General features: G+C 38.5%; 5 protein-coding genes, 1 long non-coding RNA gene and 1 other non-coding gene across 7 annotated transcripts; 5 read left to right on the forward strand and 2 right to left on the reverse strand.

Moving 5' to 3' along the window:
- Positions 1–557: 557 nt before the first annotated feature.
- LOC132165301 (patellin-4) lies at positions 558–2511 on the forward strand. Its single transcript, XM_059575798.2, has 4 exons — positions 558–1514; positions 1641–1765; positions 1870–2011; positions 2219–2511. The coding sequence occupies exons 1-4, from the start codon at positions 720–722 to the stop codon at positions 2486–2488; spliced, it is 1332 nt and encodes a 443-aa protein (XP_059431781.1). The 5' UTR covers positions 558–719; the 3' UTR covers positions 2489–2511.
- Positions 2512–4050: 1539 nt separating this feature from the next.
- Positions 4051–4123, forward strand: TRNAR-CCG (transfer RNA arginine (anticodon CCG)). Its single transcript has one exon. It is a non-coding gene; the product is annotated as a tRNA-Arg (tRNA).
- A 3128-nt stretch (positions 4124–7251) lies between these two features.
- Positions 7252–9604, forward strand: LOC132165300 (11S globulin seed storage protein Jug r 4-like). Its single transcript, XM_059575797.2, has 4 exons — positions 7252–7575; positions 7654–7922; positions 8035–8571; positions 8945–9604. The coding sequence occupies exons 1-4, from the start codon at positions 7281–7283 to the stop codon at positions 9365–9367; spliced, it is 1524 nt and encodes a 507-aa protein (XP_059431780.2). The 5' UTR covers positions 7252–7280; the 3' UTR covers positions 9368–9604.
- Positions 9605–11620: 2016 nt separating this feature from the next.
- LOC132165298 (11S globulin seed storage protein Jug r 4) lies at positions 11621–13979 on the reverse strand. The gene is made up of 4 exons (XM_059575796.2): positions 13621–13979; positions 13135–13403; positions 12483–13028; positions 11621–12276 (listed from the first exon to the last, which is right to left on the reverse strand). The coding sequence occupies exons 1-4, from the start codon at positions 13925–13927 to the stop codon at positions 11854–11856; spliced, it is 1545 nt and encodes a 514-aa protein (XP_059431779.1). The 5' UTR covers positions 13928–13979; the 3' UTR covers positions 11621–11853.
- Positions 13980–16701: 2722 nt separating this feature from the next.
- Positions 16702–18044, forward strand: LOC132165297 (pollen Ole e I family allergen protein). Its single transcript, XM_059575795.2, has 2 exons — positions 16702–17012; positions 17450–18044. Exons 1-2 carry the CDS (start codon positions 16891–16893, stop codon positions 17769–17771), a joined length of 444 nt encoding a protein of 147 aa, XP_059431778.1. The 5' UTR covers positions 16702–16890; the 3' UTR covers positions 17772–18044.
- Positions 18045–18448: 404 nt separating this feature from the next.
- LOC132165296 (11S globulin seed storage protein Jug r 4) lies at positions 18449–20722 on the reverse strand. Its single transcript, XM_059575794.2, has 4 exons — positions 20381–20722; positions 19899–20173; positions 19245–19790; positions 18449–19042 (listed from the first exon to the last, which is right to left on the reverse strand). The coding sequence occupies exons 1-4, from the start codon at positions 20685–20687 to the stop codon at positions 18623–18625; spliced, it is 1548 nt and encodes a 515-aa protein (XP_059431777.2). The 5' UTR covers positions 20688–20722; the 3' UTR covers positions 18449–18622.
- A 30-nt stretch (positions 20723–20752) lies between these two features.
- On the forward strand, positions 20753–21994 carry LOC148583201 (uncharacterized). Its single transcript, XR_015909468.1, has 3 exons — positions 20753–20954; positions 21535–21703; positions 21800–21994. It is a non-coding gene; the product is annotated as an uncharacterized LOC148583201 (long non-coding RNA).
- Positions 21995–22189: the final 195 nt, after the last annotated feature.

A 22189-nucleotide genomic window follows, 5' to 3' on the forward strand; every position in this document is an offset into this window, starting at 1 on the left:
ATTCATAAAAATTACTAGTGTCGCATCTCTACAGACTACAATAGTTAAAACGTCTATTTCTTTGTTACTCAAACTGTAGAAATGAACATTTCAATTTGGACGTATACCTCAGGAACAAATAGTAAAGTCTTAAAAAGTGAATCACTTTTTATAATAAGACAATTGAAAAATAAGAAGTTTTTATCTAGACATTACCACTTCTTGATGGGAAAATGCTTGATAGAGATTTTTAGCAATTTTGCTAGCCGGATTGTTAGTAATTTAGATAGTAAATATGGGTAAGCCTATGTAAGACCCATTTGTCCAATATCATTCACTTTAAAAAAAAAAATAATAATAATATTAAGCCGTGTGACAAGGAAATATCATTAATAGTATTTCCTTAACTGTCACCCATTTTCCATCCATTGCAGCCTCTAATTTCACATGTACCAGATCATTAATGGTTAAAACACTAGTTACAAAACTAACCGTTAGTTACTCTCATAACACATTATTCCTAAGTTTGGCTATGACAGCCTACGGTTGTTATTTTGAAAACAAATTTTGTTGGTAGAATCAATTTTCTTGTTCCATAGAAATACGCAAGAGAATCTCATGTAAATCATCTCTCTCTCCCGGACCATTGAATCTGAGCACCTCGATCAGGATTTTGGTTTCCGGCGACTCAGGTAGCCGGGATTCTGACCAGGGAGGAGGGAGCTTCAGCTCAACCAACAATGGCGGAGAAATATGAGAAGACCCAATATTGCAATGGGGATGATGACCGTGAAAGTGAAAGTGAAAGTGAGAGTGAGATTGAGAGCGAGAACACCCACATTGACCAAGAAACCGATGAAGAAGATGAAAGCACTACTTCTTCCGTTGAAATGAACCACAAACAGAAGGCGGCTCTGTTGGGACTCCGGTGCAAGGTGGAAGACGCGATTCTCGGGAATTATCTTCTGGGTAGGCCAGGAAATATAGCGAAAGAAAGAGAAAAGACAAGAGAACAGCTTCGAGAAATTACCCTTTGGGGGGTGCCTTTACTGCCGACAAAAGGCCACGCAGGGACCGACGACGTGCTTCTAAAATTCTTGAGAGCCAAAGACTTCAGGGTTCCCGACGCTTTCGAGATGCTCCAGAAAACCCTGAAATGGCGGACGGAATACCAGGCCGACAGAATTCTCGAAGAGAAATTGGGTTCTCATCTCGGAAATGTGGTGTGCTTGAAAAGCAGAGACAGGGATGGTCGCCCTGTTTGTTACGTCACGTATGGGGCTTTAAACAACAGAGAATTTTACAGAAAAGCATATGGGTCAGAAGAGAGACGCAACGAGTTTGTAAGGTGGAGGGTGCAGCTCATGGAGAGGTGTATCCAGAAGATGAGCTTCGAGAGTGGAGGTGTCAACTCTATATTGCAGATTTCAGATTTAAATAACTCCCCACGCCAAAATCTGAAGGAGCTTCGTGCTGTCAGAAAAAAAACTATGATTCTGCTTCAAGACAATTACCCTGAGTTCCTTCACAAAATTGTAAGTGCATACAAACATATAACCAGGAAGATAAATTGGGTGTTTTTGTTTTTGGCCCAAACTCTATTAGGGTTAGGGTTTAATCAAAATTAGTAAAGATAATTGGGTGTTTATTTTGGTGTGCAGATTATTATAAATGTGCCATTTTGGTACCGAGCATCCCATTTGGTGTTCTCCAGGTTCTTTAGTCAGAGCATGAAGAGAAAATTCGTGTTTGCCAAACCATCAGATGTTACAAAGACCCTTCTCAAGTGAGCATAATACTGATTATATATAATAAGTTGTGTATAATTAAATCTTATTTTCTGTGACCCTTCCAAATGTTTGATCCGAGTTTTCTTTAAAACCCAATAAGGTTTATTGCCCCAGAAAATCTTCCTGTCCAATATGGTGGTCTCATGAGAGAGAACGATGCTGACTTCACTCCTGCAAAGAAGGCTTCAGAGCTCATCGTCAGAGCAAATTCAACTGGATTTATCGAGTTTCCAGTCACTGAGGTACTTACCTTATTACCCAAATAAGCCCGCGAGGTTAGCTCGAATAGTCGACTTGTTTGGTTAATATTATAAGATTAGGTTACAAAGTGGCTTTATCTTGAAGAATCATTTAAAAAAATAAAAAAAATCCGCCAAATAAATTACTGGTAAGCCTGAAATTGCTTCGTTCTTGAACCCCTTTTGATAGTTTTCTTTTGCTGTGTGTAGGCCGGGGTGACAATGGTGTGGGACATAACGGTGGTCGGATGGGATGTGTCGTTGAAGGAGCAGTTCATTCCAAACGACGAAGGGTCGTACAAGATTTTGATCAAAAATCAAAAGAAAATGGGAGAGAGTGTTAGAAATTCCTTCTATATTTGTGAAACTGGGAGAATTATAATAACCGTTCACAACGAGACCTTCAAGAAGAAAAGGGTTCTTTATAGATCGAAAGCCAAACCCACCGTCCCCATGTACCGATCTCCATTGAACTCTTAGATTCCATCTATTTTTTTTTTTTGTTTTTTTTTTTTCTGTCAAGTGGATTGTAAAAATTTCTGACAGTGATTTAATACGGTGTCAATCGAAAATAAATATAATTAAGGATTCATTTGTTTAGGCGTAAAATATTTTCTGTTAAAAAATTGGTTTTTTTGGCCGAAATCATTCGTAAGATAAATCAACAAATATTTCTTATATTTTCATTCAATTATATTAGCTTATAAATATCAACTTTTATTCGTAACATAAAAATACTAGGGGAAACTTCATTTTGACCTCCTGAACTTTCACTCGATTTTACAAATTCCCCTTGAACTTCCAAATATCTTATTTTGAACTTCTGAACTTTCAATTACTTTCAATGTGAACTCCTCTGTCAGATTTTAAACGTTACATGACGTTTATACCTTTTATTTTTATATAAAATTTCAACTTTTAAAACGTTTTTTTATTTAAAAAAATGAAAATTATGGACATTTTGGTCTTTTTTGTATTTTTAACGCCTAAAATTAACGGAATGGTTCTAATTGAGAGTAATTGAAAGTTCATGGGTCCAAAATGAGAGATTTGAAAGTTCAAGGGAGGTTTGTAAAATCGGGTGAAAGTTCAGGGGACTAAAGTGAAGTTTTACCAAAATATTAATATAAAACAACTAAAACCATTTTATGTCAAAATAAAATGGGGCTTAAATTGAAGAGACATTCGAGGTTTGAATTTAAAATTTTTGCATACCATGTTAAATGATCAGTTACCGAGTCACTTGTATGGTAGCTAATTGTTCCATGCCAAAAGTTTTATTCCTCCTAGCGGTGGAGTATAGTATACTATCAAAATTATTGGAGTAATATTTACAAAGCCCACATCCTAATAGCACTCTATATTATACTAAGAGGAAGAGTTCGACGGTTCCTTAAATGCCTCAATCCATCCAATGGCTATATATAGCCTCGCCCTTATTGATGGAGAGGAGGAAGGAGTGAAGTGATGCTTGAGTGTTACTCCACAAACCATGTCAAGCATAACGTTCGTCAACATAACGCATGTAAGTTTTTTTGTTTTTTTTTTAATTAATTGAAGGAAGGAAAAGGACTACAAGGGATGATCTTTTCCATTTCTGATCTGGATGAAAGAGAGAATAGGCGATTCTGTGAGAATGCTTTCAAAAACAAGATGAGAAGCAACCCATTTAAGTAGAGCATGTGCCCAAAACATGTGCTATGATAATTCTTGGTTGAAACGTGTTATGATAAGTGCTTTTAAAAGCATAGGGAAGAGTGTACCAACAATTGGCGCCTTTCCGTTTAACAATTTAAATTTGAGGGAACAATCCACTTCATTTCATCAAATGATTATGATTTATTGATTTCCTTATCTTATAAATGCCCAGACTGAGGAATTATCTTTCCAGTAGTGTGTTGTAGAAAATGAACAACAATCAACCCTGTCGTTGAATCATTGTGCTCGTATAGCTTGGCTAAGTTGATAAGGACTTGGAGAGGTTGGACAGACTAGATTCTAATTTGTTTGAATAAAGTACATTGAGCAGCTTCGAATGTGTAGTTCGCGTGGCCTAATGGATAAGGCGCTCGCCTCCGGAGCGGGAGATTATGGGTTCGAGTCCCATCGTGAACGTTTTTTTGCGTGGGTTTTTTTAACAAATTACACTTTTCACCAATCACATATTAAGCCCAGACTGCAGGTCTTGTAGGAGTGGTTACCCGGACTATCTCTCTATTAAACAGTATTGGGCCACTGGTTGGAAGAATTCCCACACCATTCTATTTAAAGTTTTCATGGGCAATGTTTACGACTCTTTAAAGTAATAATTGAGAGGCGAGGAATTATAAGTAAACCGACAACATTCTTCAAAAATTAATGCCACGAACAACCAATCGAAAGTCACCGTGCTGCGTGCAATGACTTTTTCAAAGTAATAAATGCGAGGTGAGGACGCACGTGGAATATATTTATTCCTATTCTTAGTACGAGAAATAATGATTAATATCCATCATGTTAAGGTATGCCTTGAATCTAGTAGGCAGAATCTTCTGGAACTTTCTCTTGTGTTCTACAAAGATCCACAATGGTTTCCTTCTCTAAGAAGAAAGGGTCTTCTTGATGTTGGTGGAGCATTCTGGAACCTTCTAAGAAGAAAGAGTCTTCTTGATGTTGGTGGAGCATTCTGAAACCTTCTAAGAAGAAAGAGTCTTCTTGATGATGGTAGAACATTCCAGAACCTTCAAAGAAGAAAGAGTCTTCTTGATAATGGTGGAACATTCCGGAACCTTCTAGGCAACACAATGGTTTTCCTATATAAAGGAATGATGCCTTTGTGTTTGGGTACATTACACCAAAAAGAAGAGCTTCTTCAATGTGAGAGAAGAGAGCTTGGGAGGGGATGTGCAAGAGAGTGAGCGTTTTTGTCCTTTAACTCAACTATCACTTATTGTATTGAGAGGAGTGTGTGAGGCTTTTCTCTGGGGCAAAGTGTATTTAGATGGTATGGGCATGTACTGTGAGTTGTAAGAATTTGCTCATGGTGGAACTCTCTTGTTGGTGGACGTAGGCCTGGTTTTGGGCTGAACCACGTAAATCCTTTGTGTACATGTGTGATTGGTGTGTGTTCTCGTGTGTTTTCTTTCCAAACTTGTCTTCCACATAAAGGGCTGGTGGAAAATTGGTTGACAGTTAATTATCAATTTTCCCAACACATCATTGATTTTTAATTTTTTTATAAATTCTCATTAATTCAAAAATTAATTTTTACTGGCACATTATCGTAATTATATGACAATCGTATAAAAGTCTATTAAATATTAAGTGAGAAAAAAAAATTGAAAATCAAAACCGAAACCGAAAAACCGAAGAACTAAGAAATCGGGGGGTGTTTGTTAAACCCCCTCCCATTCCCCCACATCCACCACACTATTCACTTCATTTTTTTTTTTTTCCAAAAAAAACATTCTTACTTTTATATCAAATCATTCACTTTTTATATCACATCATTTTTTTATTACTATTTAAATAAAAAAATTACTAGTTACCAAACAAAATCTTTTACTTTTCAATATCACTTTTTCATTTTTTCATATCAATCATTATTATTATTTTTTTTATTCTTTTTATCCATGAACAGTGCGGTGTGGTGGGGGTGTTGTTTAACAAACACTCCCTAAGTACCCCGGTCCTGTTCCTCTTTTTGGCACCCGGGTAACTGGATAACCGGTGCATATATATAATAATATATTTTAATATATTAATAACAATTTTTACATCTCTGGATTCTCCTCCTTTTTTTTTTTTTTTTTCATATTCTCACTCTTTCCTATGCTTTCCAGCTTCTGCACACTTCACATTCATCCACACACTCACACATAGGTCAAGGTCTAGGGACTAGGGTTCACACTTGAAGTGAAAAAACGCAGGTATCTCTTCTTCCACAGCGGCCGCTCTCTCTCTTCTTCCACAAACACAAATCTCTCTTCTTCTTCTAGCATCTTCTTCTATTTCGTTGGCTCTCTCACTTCCGCCCCTCTCATTCTATTCGAGTATTTTCATATTTTATGAGAAAGAAGCGGTTGATTGAAGGGTAAAAATCACAGGCATAGAAGTATTACATATCATAATTTCGTGTTCTTCCAAAGAAGTATGTCAGCAATTGCAAAATCAACCCGCAGATTTTTTGGGTGTATATTTATTTGGTTAATGAGAAAGTGTACAAAATTTGATAAAACACACAAATCTGCTTAATAAGATGCATGATTTTCATTTCAAAACACAGAAAAAATTCAAAACCTGGTTACCCGGTTCCGGATAACAAATCCAAAATCTAAAATCAGGGACCCCGGTTTCTGTTCCAGGTTTTAGCCAATAATCAGAAAACCGGGACCGAGTTTATACCCCTACTAAATATCATTTATCTTCTTTGTATACTCCTTTACAAAGTTGCATATATGCGTACCAATTTACATGCATTAACATTACCTCACATGATATTTGATTTTGTTAAAGTACTTATTATTTTCGTAGACTTTTTAGATAAATGGTTATATATTTCACAATTTTTTAAAATTAATAGTAAACATAAGTTTGTAACAGGTTTGTCATGAACACGATTTTATAAAAGTAAATTTATTATAAAGTGGTTCTTATATATTAATTAATTAATATGAATTACATGTAATGAAAATCTATTGAGTAAAATTATGTACATATGAAATCTATCATCTTAAATTATTGACAAACTAGTCAATACGTACTAATTCTGAAGAGAATTAACCTAATCAGAAATGAGAATATATACAACCAAAAACGTTAATGATTTATAAAATAGATATATAATATGAAAAAGAGTACCGGACTATATTTAATAATGGAGATTTTTGTATTTACCAATCTGTAACATAATATATATATATATATATACACCCGAAGAGCCTACCAACCAATCTCTCAGCCCTAAAAGTTAGCTTAAGAGGTGAGATTTTTTCTCACACTTATAAATTGACCACCAACCCTTCTATAACCGATGTAGGATAATCCCAACATTGCCCTCATGTCAAACTCAGACCTCCTCCTCCTCTCAGAGGAAGACCTGTTTCAGCGAGCCACCTGCCCTTCCAAACCAAACGAGGTGTAAGAAGGTAGGGTGTGATAGGCATGCAAAGCGAAGAATGGCAAAAGACGCCTTACTCACCATCTCCTACGTGTCCTTCACTCATCTCCCTCTCCCTCCTATATATACTTACATCTTCATCTCAGCCCCCATCAACTATCTCCATCGATCTCCATGGCTAATCCTCTTTTCCTCTCTCTCTCTCTCTGCCTACTCTTTCTCTTCAATGGCTGCCTAGCTCAAACAAGGCAGCAGGGCCGACAGTTTGGCCAGTGCCAGCTCGACAGGCTCGATGCTCTTGAACCCACAAACCGCATTGACGCTGAAGCCGGTTCGATCGAGGCCTGGGACCCCAACAACCAGCAATTCCGGTGCGCCGGGGTTGCCGTCGTTCGGAGTACCATTGAACCCAGAGGCCTTCTCTTGCCTCATTACCACAATGCCCCTCAGCTCACTTACATTGTCAGAGGTAAATAAATAAATTCATTTCATTACTTAAATTCAGAGTGGTTTTATTAACTAATTATTAATTAATGTGTGCATACAGGTAGGGGTTTCCAAGGGACCATACTTCCTGGTTGCCCGGAGACATTCCAAGAATCTATGCAACAATCTCAGCAACAACAAGAAGAAGGACAAAGCGAGAGCTTCCAACAAGACCGACACCAGAAGATCCAACACTTCCGAGAGGGTGACATCATTGCATTGCCGGCCGGAGTAGCTCACTGGGCCTACAACGACGGCGATTCCCCAGTTGTTGCAGTCTCTCTCCTTGACATCGGCAACAGTGACAACGAGCTTGATGAGCAGCCTAGAGTAAAAATTTCACACACCCCCCCCCCCCCCCCCCCCAAACACACACACACATATATATGTTTGTAAATGTATAATATACTGATGGTAGGCTTGATTTCTACGTGGGTTGTAGAGCTTCTTCCTTGCTGGGAATCCAGAGGACGAATTTCGGCAACAAGGTCAGCCGCGCCGCCAACAACAGCGGCGTCCTGGCCAGCGTGGAGAGGAAGGCCAGCAACAGCAGGGAGAAGGAAACAACGTATTCAGTGGCTTCGATGCCGAGTTTTTGGCGGACGCTTTCAACGTGGATGAAGACACAGCCAGAAAGCTTCAAGGAAACAATGACAACAGGAGGCACATAGTGAGAGTGGAAGGCGACCTCCAGGTGCTCAGGCCACAAAGGTCACGTGAGCAATGGGAGCGAGAGGAGAGTCAAGAGAGGGAAAGTGAGCGAGAGCGGGAACGCCAGCGTCAGCGGGAAGGACGTGGACGCGAGATTAATGGCTTTGAGGAGACCATATGCAGCTTGAGGCTCAGGGAGAACATCGGCAGCCGTTCACGCGCCGACATTTACACCGAACAAGTCGGTCGCATCAACACCGTCAACAGCAATACCCTCCCAGTCCTCCGCTGGCTCCAGCTCAGCGCTGAAAGAGGAGACTTGAACAGGGTAATTACAATTATATATATATATATGCTCTATTTTTGCAAGGGAAAATTGCATGCACAAATTGGTACCATTAGTTCATATTTTTTTAATTCAATAAATCAACTATTAAATTTATATAGATTTCACTACTAATTATAATAGTTATTATGATATAAGAAAATATGAATAAAATATTGACTCTAATTATTTTTAAATTAAATATCTCATATTTCAACCCATTTTAGTTTTATCATTTTTTTTTTTTTTGGTAAAAATACCTAAAATCTCACTGTTTAAACAAAGTGAAAACTTAAAGAAAAAGAAATTTAAAAAATGGCTTGGAGAGTTGGAGTCACCAACATTTTAATCATTTTGAGTATATATATGCATGCAGGATGCTCTTTATGTACCGCACTGGAACCAGAATGCCCACAGCGTGGTGTATGCCATAAGGGGTCGTGCTCGGGTTCAGGTGGTCGACGACAATGGTAATACCGTATTCGACGATGAACTTCGACAGGGTCAGGTGTTGACCATCCCCCAGAACTTCGTGGTGGCGAAACGGGCTGAGAGCGAGGGTTTCGAGTGGGTGGCCTTCAAGACCAACGACAACGCCCAAATTAATACTCTCGCCGGACGAACCTCGGCCCTCAGGGCCTTGCCTGACGATGTCCTTGCCAATGCGTTCCAGATTTCGAGGGAGGAAGCCAGGAAGCTGAAATACAACAGGCAGGAGACCACCTTGGGTCGCTCAAGCAGGTCTTCCTCTGAGAGGAGGAGGAGGTCTGAGTCTGAGGGGAGGAGGGGTGAAGCATAAAAGAAAAATGGCATGTAATGAATATCTGATGCGGCAGCGGCACGTAGTTTTGGTTTTTGGTTAATTTATAGGTAGGCTAGACAATAAAATGCATGGCCGCGCTAGCTATATATAAATAATAATGTATCTTAATTAGTTATCAAGAGTTTCTAGCTACCCAACTCAATAAGCGTACTACGTGTATCTTTGTGAGCTTCCTAGTAATTTAATAAAACTACTCTGCGGTTTTGGTTCTTATTTTGATGCAACCCATCTTCTTATTAATTATTAAATTCCTATCTTAATGTATGGGAAAAAAAAAAAAAAAACAGATTCTGAGTATTTTTGAACTTTTCAGCTGCCGCTATGATATTATATATCATAGCTTTTGTAATGTTACCCTTCACACTTCAAAAATTAATTTCTAACCGAGCATTTTGATATATCAACCTCTTTTAATCTGTACTCTTATTGTTGTTATGGTTTTTCAATACATCAATGATCAAAGAAATGTCCTTTATTTCTCTTCAAAATTTGTAAAAATACAAATATACCTTGAATTAAAACTGAAAATATGAAAAGGTTAAAAATAAAAATAAAAAAATTAAAAGATGAGCATAAATTTTCAGTTATATATATATATATATATATATATATATATATATATTAACTTTAAATTTTATATCTTACAAAATAGAGTATTTTGGTCATTTTTACTAATTATGATTTAGCATAAAACTAGCATAAAATCTTAACAGGAGTGACAATTGAAAGGGGTTGGCGGATAATTAAAGTTTTTGAAGAAGTTTGGTAGCTAGTGACATTGAAAAAGTGGATAAGTAAAGTTTCTTCTAAATAAATTTAATTGTTTAATAGTTGATTTAATTGTTTAATAGTTGATGTGATAAGTACTACATAAAAGATTAAAAAGACCTAAAAGATTAAAAGTGTTCAAATCATTGATCAAAATGTGCAAATATGCAAAAAGAGCTCGTTAAAATGAAATCGATTTTTAAAATTTTATTTTATTAATCGGTTTTAATTTGCATATAAACTTATTAAATGGATTTAATCTGAATATGAACCTGCTAAACGGGTTTAATTTGACTACGTTAACATTAGAGCCTTTTTTAGAAAAGATAAATATCAGAAATTACATTTTTATTTCACAGTGTCAATTAATCAACCCTTGTTAAAAAGAAAAAAAAATAAAAATAAAGATTGATTAATACCGCCATGTTAGCAAAATAAAATATTTACTTTTTTTAATATCTTTTTACAAAAGATGATATATCCCTTAAATTTTTTATCACAATTGTTGATATATGACTCTTACCACACATGCATGTACGTACCTTATAACATATATAAATTAATTAACAACCTCAGCTTTTAGCTAATCAAAATTCAGTCACAAAAAGGTTTTCAAAGGGGTCAAAGACTCAAAGCTATATATTGATATGAGAAACTTTAGCATTAATAGCTAGCCTAGTGTTTTGACGATTTACAATCTAGAAATAAAGGCAATAAATATATCACAAGCAGATCTAACCACATGTATATATGTCACACAGATATGAAAGTAAATAACTAATGACACTCAAAGAAAAAAAAAAAAAAAAATCTGATCTAATCTCAGAAAGTGAACAAATATTAGGTAGTCATTACCTCACATAAACATGAAATTAACTAATAGCACTTACGCAGGTATTTCATTCACAAAACTTAGCAAACCTCATGGCAAAAATTTTCATATTATTTTCCTTATCGTGGTATTTTGTTTTGTTATAGTATTTATTATTTTCTTTAACTTTTGAGGTAAATAGTTATATATTTAGCAAATTTTTAAAAATTAATAGTAAAAATAAGTTTGTAACAGGTTTGTGATCAGCACGATTTTTCTAAAAGTAAACTAACTTATTATTTAGTGGTTCTTATATATTAATTAATATGAACTACATGTAATGAAATCTATCATCTTAAATTAATGACAAACTAGTCAATACGTACTAATTCCGAAGAGAACCTGATTAGAAATGAGAATATATATATATATATATAACCAAAAACGTTAATGAATTATAAAATAGAAATGAACATTTTTGTATTTACCAATCTCTAACATAATATATATAAATTAAGAAGGTTTTTCTATAAAACAAAGGAACCCATAAAAATTCACTCATTTACTACGAAAATGGTATCATTCTGTGCCGAAAAGGAAAAGAAGAATAGAAGAAAACATATATATATATATATATAAAGGAACATAAATGAGAAACCAAACAGTACTTTTATTAATTTACTAGCTCTCACAAAGGTACAAACACGTAGTAGTTATTTTACTTCTCGGTAGAAACTCTTCATTACGTACATAGATTATTACTACTATATATATATAGCGCGGCCATGCATAAGACCTTTTATTGAACCTATCCTAATTAAGAGCCTAGCAACCACAAAACAAAACTACGTGCCGCATTACATTAGCATTTTTTGATCTTCAATTAAGCTTCAGCCCTGCCCTCAGACTCAGACCTCCTCCTCATCCTCTCAGATGAAGACCTGCTTGAGCGAGCCAAGGTGGTCTCCTGCCTGTTGTATTTCAGCCTCCTGGCTTCCTCCCTTGAAATCTGAAACGCGTTGGCAAGGACATCGTCCGGCAAGGCCCTGATGGCTGAGGTTCGTCCGGCAAGAGGACTAATTTGGGCGTTGTCGTTAGTCTTGAAGGCCACCCACTCGAAACCCTCGCTCTCTGCCCGTTTCGCTACCGCGAAGTTTTGGGGGATGGTCAACACCTGTCCCTGTCTAAGTTCGTCATCGAACACGGTGTTACCGTTGTCGTCCACCACCTGAACTCGGGCCCGACCCCTTATGGCATACACCACGCTGTGGGCATTGAGGTTCCAGTGCGGTACATATAGACCCTCCTGCAAAACACACCGTTTCATACGCCCGATGAGGAATTAATGCTATATTTAGTTATTATATAAAAATGTGACAACAAAAATTAATTCGTAATTCTTAATTCATATCACTCTAGTACCATACAGCCTCGAGTTATTATATATTATTATTATTTTTTTCTAAAATAAAAACTGATTTAAAGTACGGATGACACTAATTAAAATATTACCCTTTGAAGATCTCCTCTCTCAGCGCTGAGCTGAAGCCAGCGGAGGACTGGGAGGGTGTTGCTGTTGACGGTGTTGATGCGACCGACTTGTTCGGTGTAAATGTCGGCGCGTGAACGGCTGCCGATGTTCTCCATGAGCCTCAGGCTGCATATTGTCTCCTCAAAGCCATTGACATCACGTCCACGTCCTCCCTGGCGACGCTGGCGTTCCCGCTCTTGCTCACTCTCCCTCTCTTGTCTCTCTTGTCGCTCCCATTCCTGACGCGACCTTTCCGGCCTCACCATCTGAAGCCTGCCTTCCACTTTCACGATGTTCCTCCTCTTGTCTTGGTTGCTCTGAAGCCTTCTGGCCGTGTCAACATCCACGTTGAACGCGTCCGCCAAAAACTCAGCATCGAAGCCACTGAATACGTTGTTTCCTTCGCCCTGCTGCTCTTGCTCGCCTTCCTTTCCACGGCTATGCTGTTGCTGGCGGCGACGCTGCCCGAATTGCTGCTGACCCTGTCGCTGATGCTCGTCGTCTGGGTTCCCGGCGAGGTAGAAGTGCTAAATTTAACACACATACAAAACAATACAATAAATACATATAAGATAATATAATATAATATACTTGCATGCATTATATATATAGTGTTAGTTTCTTCTAGCTTACTCTAGGGTTCTCGTCAAGCTGGTTAGCATAGTTGTTGGTGTGAAGGAGAGAGACTGCGACAACTGGGGAGTCACCGTCGTTATAGCACCAATGGGCTACTCCAGCTGGCAATGCGATGATGTCTCCCTCTTGGAAGTATCGAATCTTCTGATGCCGGTCTTGTTCAGACCTCTGGCTCTGTCCCTGTCCCTGTCCCTGTTGAGATTGTTGTTGAGGATCTTCAAATGTTTCGGGACACCCAGGAAACAGGACCCCGGTGATTCCCCTACCTATACTTTCAAAATAAATTAAAGTAATTAATAATCACAGCATTGATTATTGAAAAAAAAATCAAAACAATTAATTAAGCGAAATATAAAAATACCAATAAATAAACTACAAATTCAGTTTAATAGGCATATGTTAGAAAAATAGTCTTGTTTTAATTTAGTACTCCTGATTTCGCGAGTAAATGAATATAAATAAGTGGGTTCAATTTAATTTCACCTCTCTCAATGTATATGAGTTCTGGAGCATTGCTGTATTGGGGCAAGAGAAGGCCATTGGGCTCAATGGTTCGCCGGATGACGGCAACCCCAGCGCACTGGAATTGCTGGTCGTTGTGGTCCCAAGACTCGATCTGGCCGGCTTCAGCCTCAATGCGGTTTGTGGGTTCAAGAGCATTGAGTCTATCGAGGTTGCACTCGCCAAAATGTCGCTGTTGCTGCCGCCTTAGTCCTACATCGATACCCAGGCAGCCATTGAAGAGCACAAGAAGGCACAGAGAAAAAGAGACCAAGATAAGCTTGGCCATGGTAAATGGTAATATATATTTGATGGGAATGGCTGGCTGTTGTTTTTGGTTGTGATGTGAAGTGGCGACTGGGATATGCAGTTATTTATAGGAGAGCAAGGGGGTGTGCGAGGGACACGTATGAGATAGTACGTAAGGAATCCTTTGCCATTCTTCACTTTGCATGGCTTCCAAACCCTAATTTCTTACACCTCATTAAGTTTGTTAGGGCAGGTGGCTTTTCGCTTCAGAGAAAGAAACAAAGACGTACGTCTGATCAGCTGCCTTCATCGATCACAGAGCTTTTATGTATATATATTCAATTGTTTGTTTCGGTGATTTTTAGGTTGACATTGGATTTTATAGCATTTAACAGTTTGTTTGATGTCATGTTTTAAATGACCTGGTAGCATACATAATCCCTATAGTATTCTAGACGTACGTGGACTGTGATTCTTTGAAATTCTAGATTTTCAAATTATAAAATTTAGTCCGTGTAAATATTGAAACATTTAAAAAATGTTATATTTTAAAAATGTAGTATGTTAGAGTTGAGAATTAAGTATCTTTTGGTTTTAAGAAGACGCTCGATCGTTAAAAAAAAATTGCCCAATGTTAAAAATCTGGATTGTTGGATATATCCTATGACTATCAACACCCCATGTCAACATACATTTACTTTCAAATTGCAAACCAAAATTTAGAGAAACTAAAAAAATAAATAAATAAATACCGCTTCTTTTATTTCTAATCTTCTTCTTTCTCTCTTTTCCCATTTTCTTGCACTTTCTGGAAGCTGGTCTGGTGAGAAGACCTTTTGCGAGTCAGACCTTTTGCGCCAGTTAGTCTAGGACAGAAACTTAGGCATAGTTCATGAGGCATTTTTCATCTTCATACTTCTTTAAACACATCCAAATGGATGGCAAGAGATTCAACAGCTCGCCTTCATTGAACCCGAAAGAACAAGTAGTGCCCAACATCAGTTCTTCTTGAGTTGGGATAAAACACTAACAGGGCGGAAAGGAAAGCGAAGGCACTTTTGCTTGATGGATTCCACCCAGAGAAGTCAATTTCTAAAATAATAAATCAATGTTTGAAAATTGTTTCCTCAGTTACCCATCTGATTGAGCTTTCATTAACTTAAAAAGAAGTTCAATGTAGGTGGGTGTGAAACCACAGTTCAGATTCTACTACCCATTATATATTGAACTACATTATACATAACCCACACACACTACAGCCACAACGCGGGCAACCCACTCTGTTACAGGACCAAATGGTTTTTATATGTGCTCCAGTCCACCTTGCTCATCGGACAACACCTCTCTACTCCCACGCCTAATTATGCCACATATTTGGGACTGGGTCTTCGTGTTCATCGTGACTTATCAGATTCCATGAAGTTTACATATGAAGAATACACTCTTTAGTTTGATTCTGCAGATGATCGGATTATTTAGAGGAGTAGTCTAAAGCTTAACATTAAGCTCAAATGGTTATCAGGTCCGGCAAACAAGTGCAATTGTGCAAGAAAATGGGAAAAGGGAGAAAGAAGAAGATTAGAAATAGTGGTGAAAACGATGGAGGGAATAGAAAGAAAAGAAGCGGTATTTTTTTTTGTAGTTTCTCTAAATTTTGGTTTGAAATTTGAAAGTAAATGTTGACGTGGCATGTTGATAGTCGTAGGATATATCCAACGATCCAGATTTTTAACATTGCTGATGGGCAATTTTTTTAACATTGGTGAGGATCCCGATCCAAAGACGCTAGCGTTTCTGATAAAGTAAAGAATAAATTAACTTTTTGTGTGGGAAATTTTTATAACTACCTCAATAACATGCTACATTTTTAATAAGTGACATTTTTCAAGCGTTTTGATCCTTATAAACATGTCAAATTCTATAATTAAAGAATCTGTAATTTCTTTAAAATTGTAAGAAATCGTTGCTAGGTTAAAATATGAACTAGGCTTAATTATAAGAGTACCAGTAACATAGTGACATGAAAGGGGTATATTACTCAAACCATATCATAAAAGTTGTGATCGTAGTTGTAGGCGTAGTAAAAGCTAATAATTAAGGGATGCTATAGTCTTACTACTAATTTATTGACGTAGTAGTTCATAATTAGTGAAATAAATTATAAAAAAATATATTGATTTCTCTACTTAATTAAGTAGCAGTAGAGTTGTCAACCATATACTCTTAATAATTTTACTAATTAAAACTTGTACATCAATTTAAGTACCCCAACTGCTTAATACTTTTATACGACTTAATTATTTATTTTACTAATTTTAAATTGCTACATTAATTTGTAAAAAAATAATAATAAAAATTGTGATACCTGGTGAGAGAGAAGTTACACTCGCTATGCCCAATGTAGGACTTGTATGAGCCTATTATTCAATGAGATGGGCTCTTGGGTCGAGCCCAAGAAGTTCCTTTTAACAAGATGATCGAAGCTGGCTGAACCATGGGCGTGTAGACCCAAATCAAGATGTGGCCCAAAGTCAAACTAAGGTCAACTTGCTCTCTCTTCGAAAGATCTTGGCCGAATGTGAAAGAAAATCCATTTTATTGCTGAGGTGGAGGGTCATAGTCAGAGACCCGTTTAACAAGAGAAATATTATTCTCTTTTTTTTTTTTTTAATTAACTAATAAATATGTAAAATCCATACCTTCATAATTCATATAAAGTGAGAATATTAAATAAGATTTATTGTGAAAGTGGGGTACAAGTCATTGTTGAAACTTGAAAGGCGTGGAGGGATTAGGTTGGGGAATTAAATTAAATACACAGAAAATTGTTTGGGAGACAGAGGCAGGTACAAAGAACAGCTTCAGTTACCAAGGTACACTGACTGGTCTGACGAACAAGCATTTTGAAACTGAATGAAGCAAAAATCTCAAAACCCCAGATCCCAAATGGCACGGACCGGATAGAAAACGAAAGGGCATGCGCATTTTGTTCAGTAGTGAAGAATGGGGAATCGACTCCTTCTGCTTCTCCTTCTTTCTAGCTTTGCAGCTTCAACAATAAGAGCAGCTCAAAATGGAAGGCCTGGATTTCTCTTCACAAGAACCAGAGGAAGATGCACTCCACAGTAAGCTCTCTCTCTCTCTCTCTCTCTTTAAAGCCAAAACAATCTATTTGTAAATCCTCTTTACACCGCTTATATCCATATGTAATATATTTAGACCAGAAGAAAAATAGCACATTTAGAAGATATTTTCCAGATACCCAGAAAGGGATTTCTTGAAAAATAAAAGAAAAGAAAAGAAAGAAATAGATAGAACTCTGAAACTTAGACCAAAACTGGGTCAGTTTCTCTAAGGGACGAGTCAACTCAGTTGAATCGTCCAAGTTCGATATAGCAACCCGCTCTCGTGTGGCTCAAGAGTCAAGACTAGAGCATGAGTATTAAAAAAAAAAAAAAAAAAAAAGCGGGTGAATATGATTTGATCATTTGACCGAGTCAACGGCCGAGTGGGCTCTGATCTGACTCGGTTGGTTATGGTGGTGTGGATATGACTATGGCAGATTCTGGAGCGGCGGGAGCGAGGCGTGGCCGAGGATGGTCCCGCAGACATCAACGGTGACCAAGGTGTTTGGATCGAGGGCGAGTGAACGGTACAGATCCGATCTGACTTTGTTGGAAGCAACGGCGAGGAATGACGAGGACAACGCTTTCCGTAGGCTGCTGAAGCAGGCAAGTGCGGCCCTGCTCAATTCATATGCTAGAAAGGGATTTCCTTACTCAGCTTGGGAGGTTAAGACTTTGGTTATACAAGCTTTGGTCTCGCAGGAGGCTGCAGCTCTTCAAGCCAAAGGCTTCTCTGTTGCCAATGAGGCTTGTAACTAGTGGAACATGATAGATCAATTCCGGCCTCAAACTGAGAAAGTCTTTATATGAGACCTATTTATTTGAGCAAGTTTTGGACGACCCGCCCTGCCCTGCTACAACAAATCGTTGGGAATCCGGTTCCACCGGGACAAACCTACTACTATATGTATGTTTTATAGCCAAGTGGAAGAAACTGAACATTTTTGTTAATAGTTGTTCTCGGCATATATGCTTCAAACTTTGTTATTGGTAATGTCATGAAATGTCTTGCATTGTTCCGTTTCTTTCTTACCTCTCAGGGTGTTTATAGGGGCTAATTTTCTTCAATGAAAATTTGAATGTGTTAGAATGTTTTTCAAAATTGGTGGGCATGTATAAGGCACACAAAGATTAATTGTCATGAAACAAAACCGGAGGATTGTCCTATCCAATCCAACACCTAGATAAGAAAGCCAAGTAAGCTCTGCGGTTGCATGAACCATTGTGAGATTTTCATCTTTAGAACTTGAACAAGAAGCTGTGCCCTGTTTTTTTGCACACCATGAAAGCTCTGCATTTTGGACGAATTTCCATTTCAAGTGAAGGGAATATGAGCCATTTTATGATCAAAATTTTAATATAAAATCTTGACCGGATGTTGTAAGTAAAAATGAGTAACATTGTGAAAAGCATTAAAGTCCCCACAAGTTTAGATGAGAAAAAGCGGTCACTTTTATTCTTTGTAGTAAAGGTTGCCCTTGTGCGTATTTTTACACTCAGATTATACTAGTTAGGAAGGACTGTTGCATAGTGATGGCCCTAAACCCTAAGCTTAGCAACCACAAAATAAAACTACGTGCCGCATTACATTAGCATTTTTTGATCTTCAATTAAGCTTCAGCTCTGCCCTCAGACTCAGACCTCCTCTTCCTCTCAGATGAAGACCTGCTTGAGCGAACCAAGGTGGTCTCCTGCCTGTTGTATTTCAGCCTCCTGGCTTCCTCCCTTGAAATCTGAAACGCGTTGGCAAGGACATCGTCCGGCAAGGCCCTGATGGCTGAGGTTCGTCCGGCAAGAGGACTAATTTGGGCGTTGTCGTTGGTCTTGAAGGCCACCCACTCGAAACCCTCGCTCTCTGCCCGTTTCGCCACCGCGAAGTTCTGGGGGATGGTCAACACCTGACCCTGTCTAAGTTCATCGTCGAACACGGTGTTACCGTTGTCGTCCACCACCTGAACCCGGGCGCGACCCCTTATGGCATATACCACACTGTGGGCATTCAGGTTCCAGTGCGGTACATATAGACCCTCCTGCAAAACACACCGTTTCATACAGCTATATTTAGTTATTATATAAAAATGTGACAACAAAAATTAATTCGTAATTCTTAATTCTAAATACTCATTTTCATATCACTCTAGTGCCATAGAGCCTTGAGTTATTATTATTATTATTATTTTTTCTAAAATAAAAACTGATTTAAAGCACGGATGACACTAATTTAAATATTACCCTTTGAAGATCTCCTCTCTCAGCGCTGAGCTGGAGCCAGCGGAGGACTGGGAGGGTGTTGCTGTTGACGGTGTTGATGCGACCGACTTGTTCGGTGTAAATGTCAGCGCGTGAGCGGGTGCAGATGTTTTCCCTGAGCCTCAAGCTGCATATTGTCTCCTCAAAGCCATTGACATCACGTCCACGTCCTCCCTGGCGACGCTGGCGTTCCCGCTCTTGCTCACTCTCCCTCTCTTGTCTCTCCTGTCGCTCCCATTCCTGACGCGACCTTTCCGGCCTCACCACCTGAAGCCTGCCTTCCACTTTGACGATGTTCCTCCTTTTGTCTTGGTTGCTCTGAAGCCTTCTGGCCGTGTCAACATCCACGTTGAACGCGTCCGCCAAAAACTCAGCATCGAAGCCACTGAATACGTTGTTTCCTTCGCCCTGCTGCTCTTGCTCGCCTTGCTCACCATGGCTATGCTGTTGCTGGCGGCGACGCTGCCCGAATTGCTGCTGACCCTGTCGCTGATGCTCGTCGTCTGGGTTCCCGGCAAGGTAGAAGTGCTAAATTTAACACACATACAAAACAATACAATAAATACATATAAGATAATATACTTGCATGCATTACATATATATATATATATATAGTGTTAGTTTCTTCTAGCTTACTCTAGGGTTCTCGTCAAGCTGGTTAGCATAGTTGTTGGTGTGAAGGAGAGAGACTGTGACAACTGGGGAGTCACCGTCGTTATAGCACCAATGGGCTACTCCAGCTGGCAATGCGATGATGTCTCCCTCTCGGAAGTGTCGAATCTTCTGATGCCGGTCTTGTTCAGACCTCTGGCTCTGTCCCTGTCCCTGTCTCTGTCCCTGTTGAGATTGTTGTTGAGGATCTTCAAATGTTTCGGGACACCCAGGAAACAGGACCCCGGTGATTCCCCTACCTATACTTTCAAAATAAATTAAAGTAATTAATAATCACAGCCCTGATTATTGGAAATAAAATCAAGAGAAAGGTAACAAAAAGTGCCGATGAATAAGCTACACTTCAAGTTTAGTAAGTACTGTTAGTAAAATAGTCTTGTTTTAATTTAGTACTATTGATTTCGCAAGTAAATGAATATAAATGAGTGGGTTTAATTTAATTTCACCTCTCTCAATGTATATGAGTTCTGGAGCATTGCTGTATTGGGGCAAGAGAAGGCCATTGGGCTCAATGGTTCGCCGGATGACGGCAACCCCAGCGCACTGGAATTGCTGGTCGTTGTGGTCCCAAGACTCGATCTGGCCAGCTTCAGCCTCGATGCGGTTTGTGGGTTCAAGGGCATTGAGCCTGTCGAGGTTGCACTCGCCAAAATATCGCTGTTGCTGCCGCCTTAGTCCTACATTGATACCCAGGCAGCCATTGAAGAGCACAAGAAGGCACAGAGAAAAAGAGACCAAGATAAGTTTGGCCATGGTAATATATATCTGATGTTGTTTTTGGTTGTGATGTGAAGTGGCGACTGGGATATGCAGGTATTTATAGGAGAGCGAGGGGTCGGGGGTGCGAGGGACACGTATGAGATGGTGCTTAAGGAGTCCTTTGCCATTCTTCACTTTGCATGGCTTCCAAACCCTAATTTCTTACAGCTCATTTAGTTTGTTACGGCAGGTGGCTCTTCGCTTCAGAGAAAGAAACAAAGACGTCGTCTGAGATGCCTTTATCAATCAGAGAGCTTTTATGTATATATATTTGATTGTTTTGGTGATTTTTAGGTTATAGCATTTAAGTTGACATTGGATTTTATAGCATTTAACCGTTTGTGTGATGTCATGTTTTAAATGACCTGGAAGCATAGATAATCTCTATACTATTCTAGACGTGGAATATTGCATGTGATTCTTTGAGGTAGATTTTCAAATTATGAAGTATTGGTCGTTAATTTATAAATATCGAAGCACTTAGAAAATTGTTACATCTTAAAAATATGGCATGTTACACTTGAGAATTAAGTATATTTTCATCACGTTGATGTAAAAAGGTATATCCTCTCTGATGTGAAAAAGTTTTGAACAAAAAATTATTATTCTCTTAGTTTTAAGAACTAGCGTTTCTGTAAAAGTAAATAATGAATTATCCTTTTGTGAGGGAAATTCTTTATATCTGTCTCAATAACATGATACATTAATGAGGGGTATTTTCCAAGCGTTTTGATCCTTAAAAACACGCCAAATTCCGTATTTTGCGAATATGTACTTTCTTTAAACGAGCCAATGGCTGAGTGGGCTCCGATCTAACTCGGTTGGTTAATGACCATGACAGATTTTGGAGCGGCGGGAGCGAGGCGTGGCTGAAGATGGTCCTGCAGACATCAACGGTGTCCAAGGTGTTTGGATCGAAGGCGAGTGAACGGTACAGATCCGATCTAACTTTGTTGGAAGCAGCAGTGAGGAATGACGAGGAAAACGCTTTCCGTAGGCTGCTGAAGCAGGCAAGTACGGCCCTGCTCAATTCATATGCTAGAAAGAGATTTCCTTACTCAGCTTGGGAGGTTAAGACTTTGGTTATACAAGGTTTGGTTTTGCAGGAGGTTGAGGCTTGTAACTAGTGGGACAGGACAGAGCAATCGTGGCAGCAAACGTGAGAAAATCTTCATATGTGACCTACTCAAGCAAGTTTTGGAAGGCCCGCCTGCTTAGATAGGTAGGTTTTATAGACGTTCTTTCACATTTGCTGCTTACAACAAATTGTTGGGAATCCGGCTCCAGTGAGACAAGCCTACTACCATATGTATGTTTTATAGCCAAGTGGAAGCAACTGAACATTTTTGTTAATAGTTGTTCTCATGAAATGTCTTGCATTGTTCCGTTTCTCTCTTACCTCTCATGGTGCAGGTGAAGGTCATGTTCAATATGGGTGCTCATTTTCTTCAATGAATTTCAATATATATATATATATATATATATAAGAAAGCGAA

This window comes from Corylus avellana, chromosome 11 (assembly GCF_965113065.1).
Source record: "Corylus avellana chromosome 11, dhCorAvel1.hap1.2, whole genome shotgun sequence".
Taxonomy (NCBI): domain Eukaryota; kingdom Viridiplantae; phylum Streptophyta; class Magnoliopsida; order Fagales; family Betulaceae; genus Corylus; species Corylus avellana.

Excerpts from the sequence above, each read along its gene's own strand:
- LOC132165300 (XM_059575797.2), top strand. The coding sequence starts at position 7,281 with ATGGCTAATCCTCTTTTCCTCTCTCTCTCTCTCTGCCTACTCTTTCTC. Across the intron at positions 7,923-8,034 it reads AGCTTGATGAGCAGCCTAGA|AGCTTCTTCCTTGCTGGGAA; the intron begins GTAAAAATTTCA and ends CGTGGGTTGTAG. Across the intron at positions 8,572-8,944 it reads AAAGAGGAGACTTGAACAGG|GATGCTCTTTATGTACCGCA; the intron begins GTAATTACAATT and ends ATATGCATGCAG.
- LOC132165298 (XM_059575796.2), bottom strand. The coding sequence starts at position 13,927 with ATGGCCAAGCTTATCTTGGTCTCTTTTTCTCTGTGCCTTCTTGTGCTC. Across the intron at positions 13,404-13,620 it reads ACTCATATACATTGAGAGAG|GTAGGGGAATCACCGGGGTC; the intron begins GTGAAATTAAAT and ends TTGAAAGTATAG. Across the intron at positions 12,277-12,482 it reads AGAGAGGAGATCTTCAAAGG|GAGGGTCTATATGTACCGCA; the intron begins GTAATATTTTAA and ends TGTGTTTTGCAG.
- LOC132165296 (XM_059575794.2), bottom strand. The coding sequence starts at position 20,687 with ATGGCCAAACTTATCTTGGTCTCTTTTTCTCTGTGCCTTCTTGTGCTC. Across the intron at positions 20,174-20,380 it reads ACTCATATACATTGAGAGAG|GTAGGGGAATCACCGGGGTC; the intron begins GTGAAATTAAAT and ends TTGAAAGTATAG. Across the intron at positions 19,043-19,244 it reads AGAGAGGAGATCTTCAAAGG|GAGGGTCTATATGTACCGCA; the intron begins GTAATATTTAAA and ends TGTGTTTTGCAG.
- LOC132165297 (XM_059575795.2), top strand. The coding sequence starts at position 16,891 with ATGGGGAATCGACTCCTTCTGCTTCTCCTTCTTTCTAGCTTTGCAGCT. Across the intron at positions 17,013-17,449 it reads AGAGGAAGATGCACTCCACA|ATTCTGGAGCGGCGGGAGCG; the intron begins GTAAGCTCTCTC and ends TGACTATGGCAG.
- LOC132165301 (XM_059575798.2), top strand. The coding sequence starts at position 720 with ATGGCGGAGAAATATGAGAAGACCCAATATTGCAATGGGGATGATGAC. Across the intron at positions 1,515-1,640 it reads CTGAGTTCCTTCACAAAATT|ATTATTATAAATGTGCCATT; the intron begins GTAAGTGCATAC and ends TTTGGTGTGCAG. Across the intron at positions 1,766-1,869 it reads GTTACAAAGACCCTTCTCAA|GTTTATTGCCCCAGAAAATC; the intron begins GTGAGCATAATA and ends AAACCCAATAAG.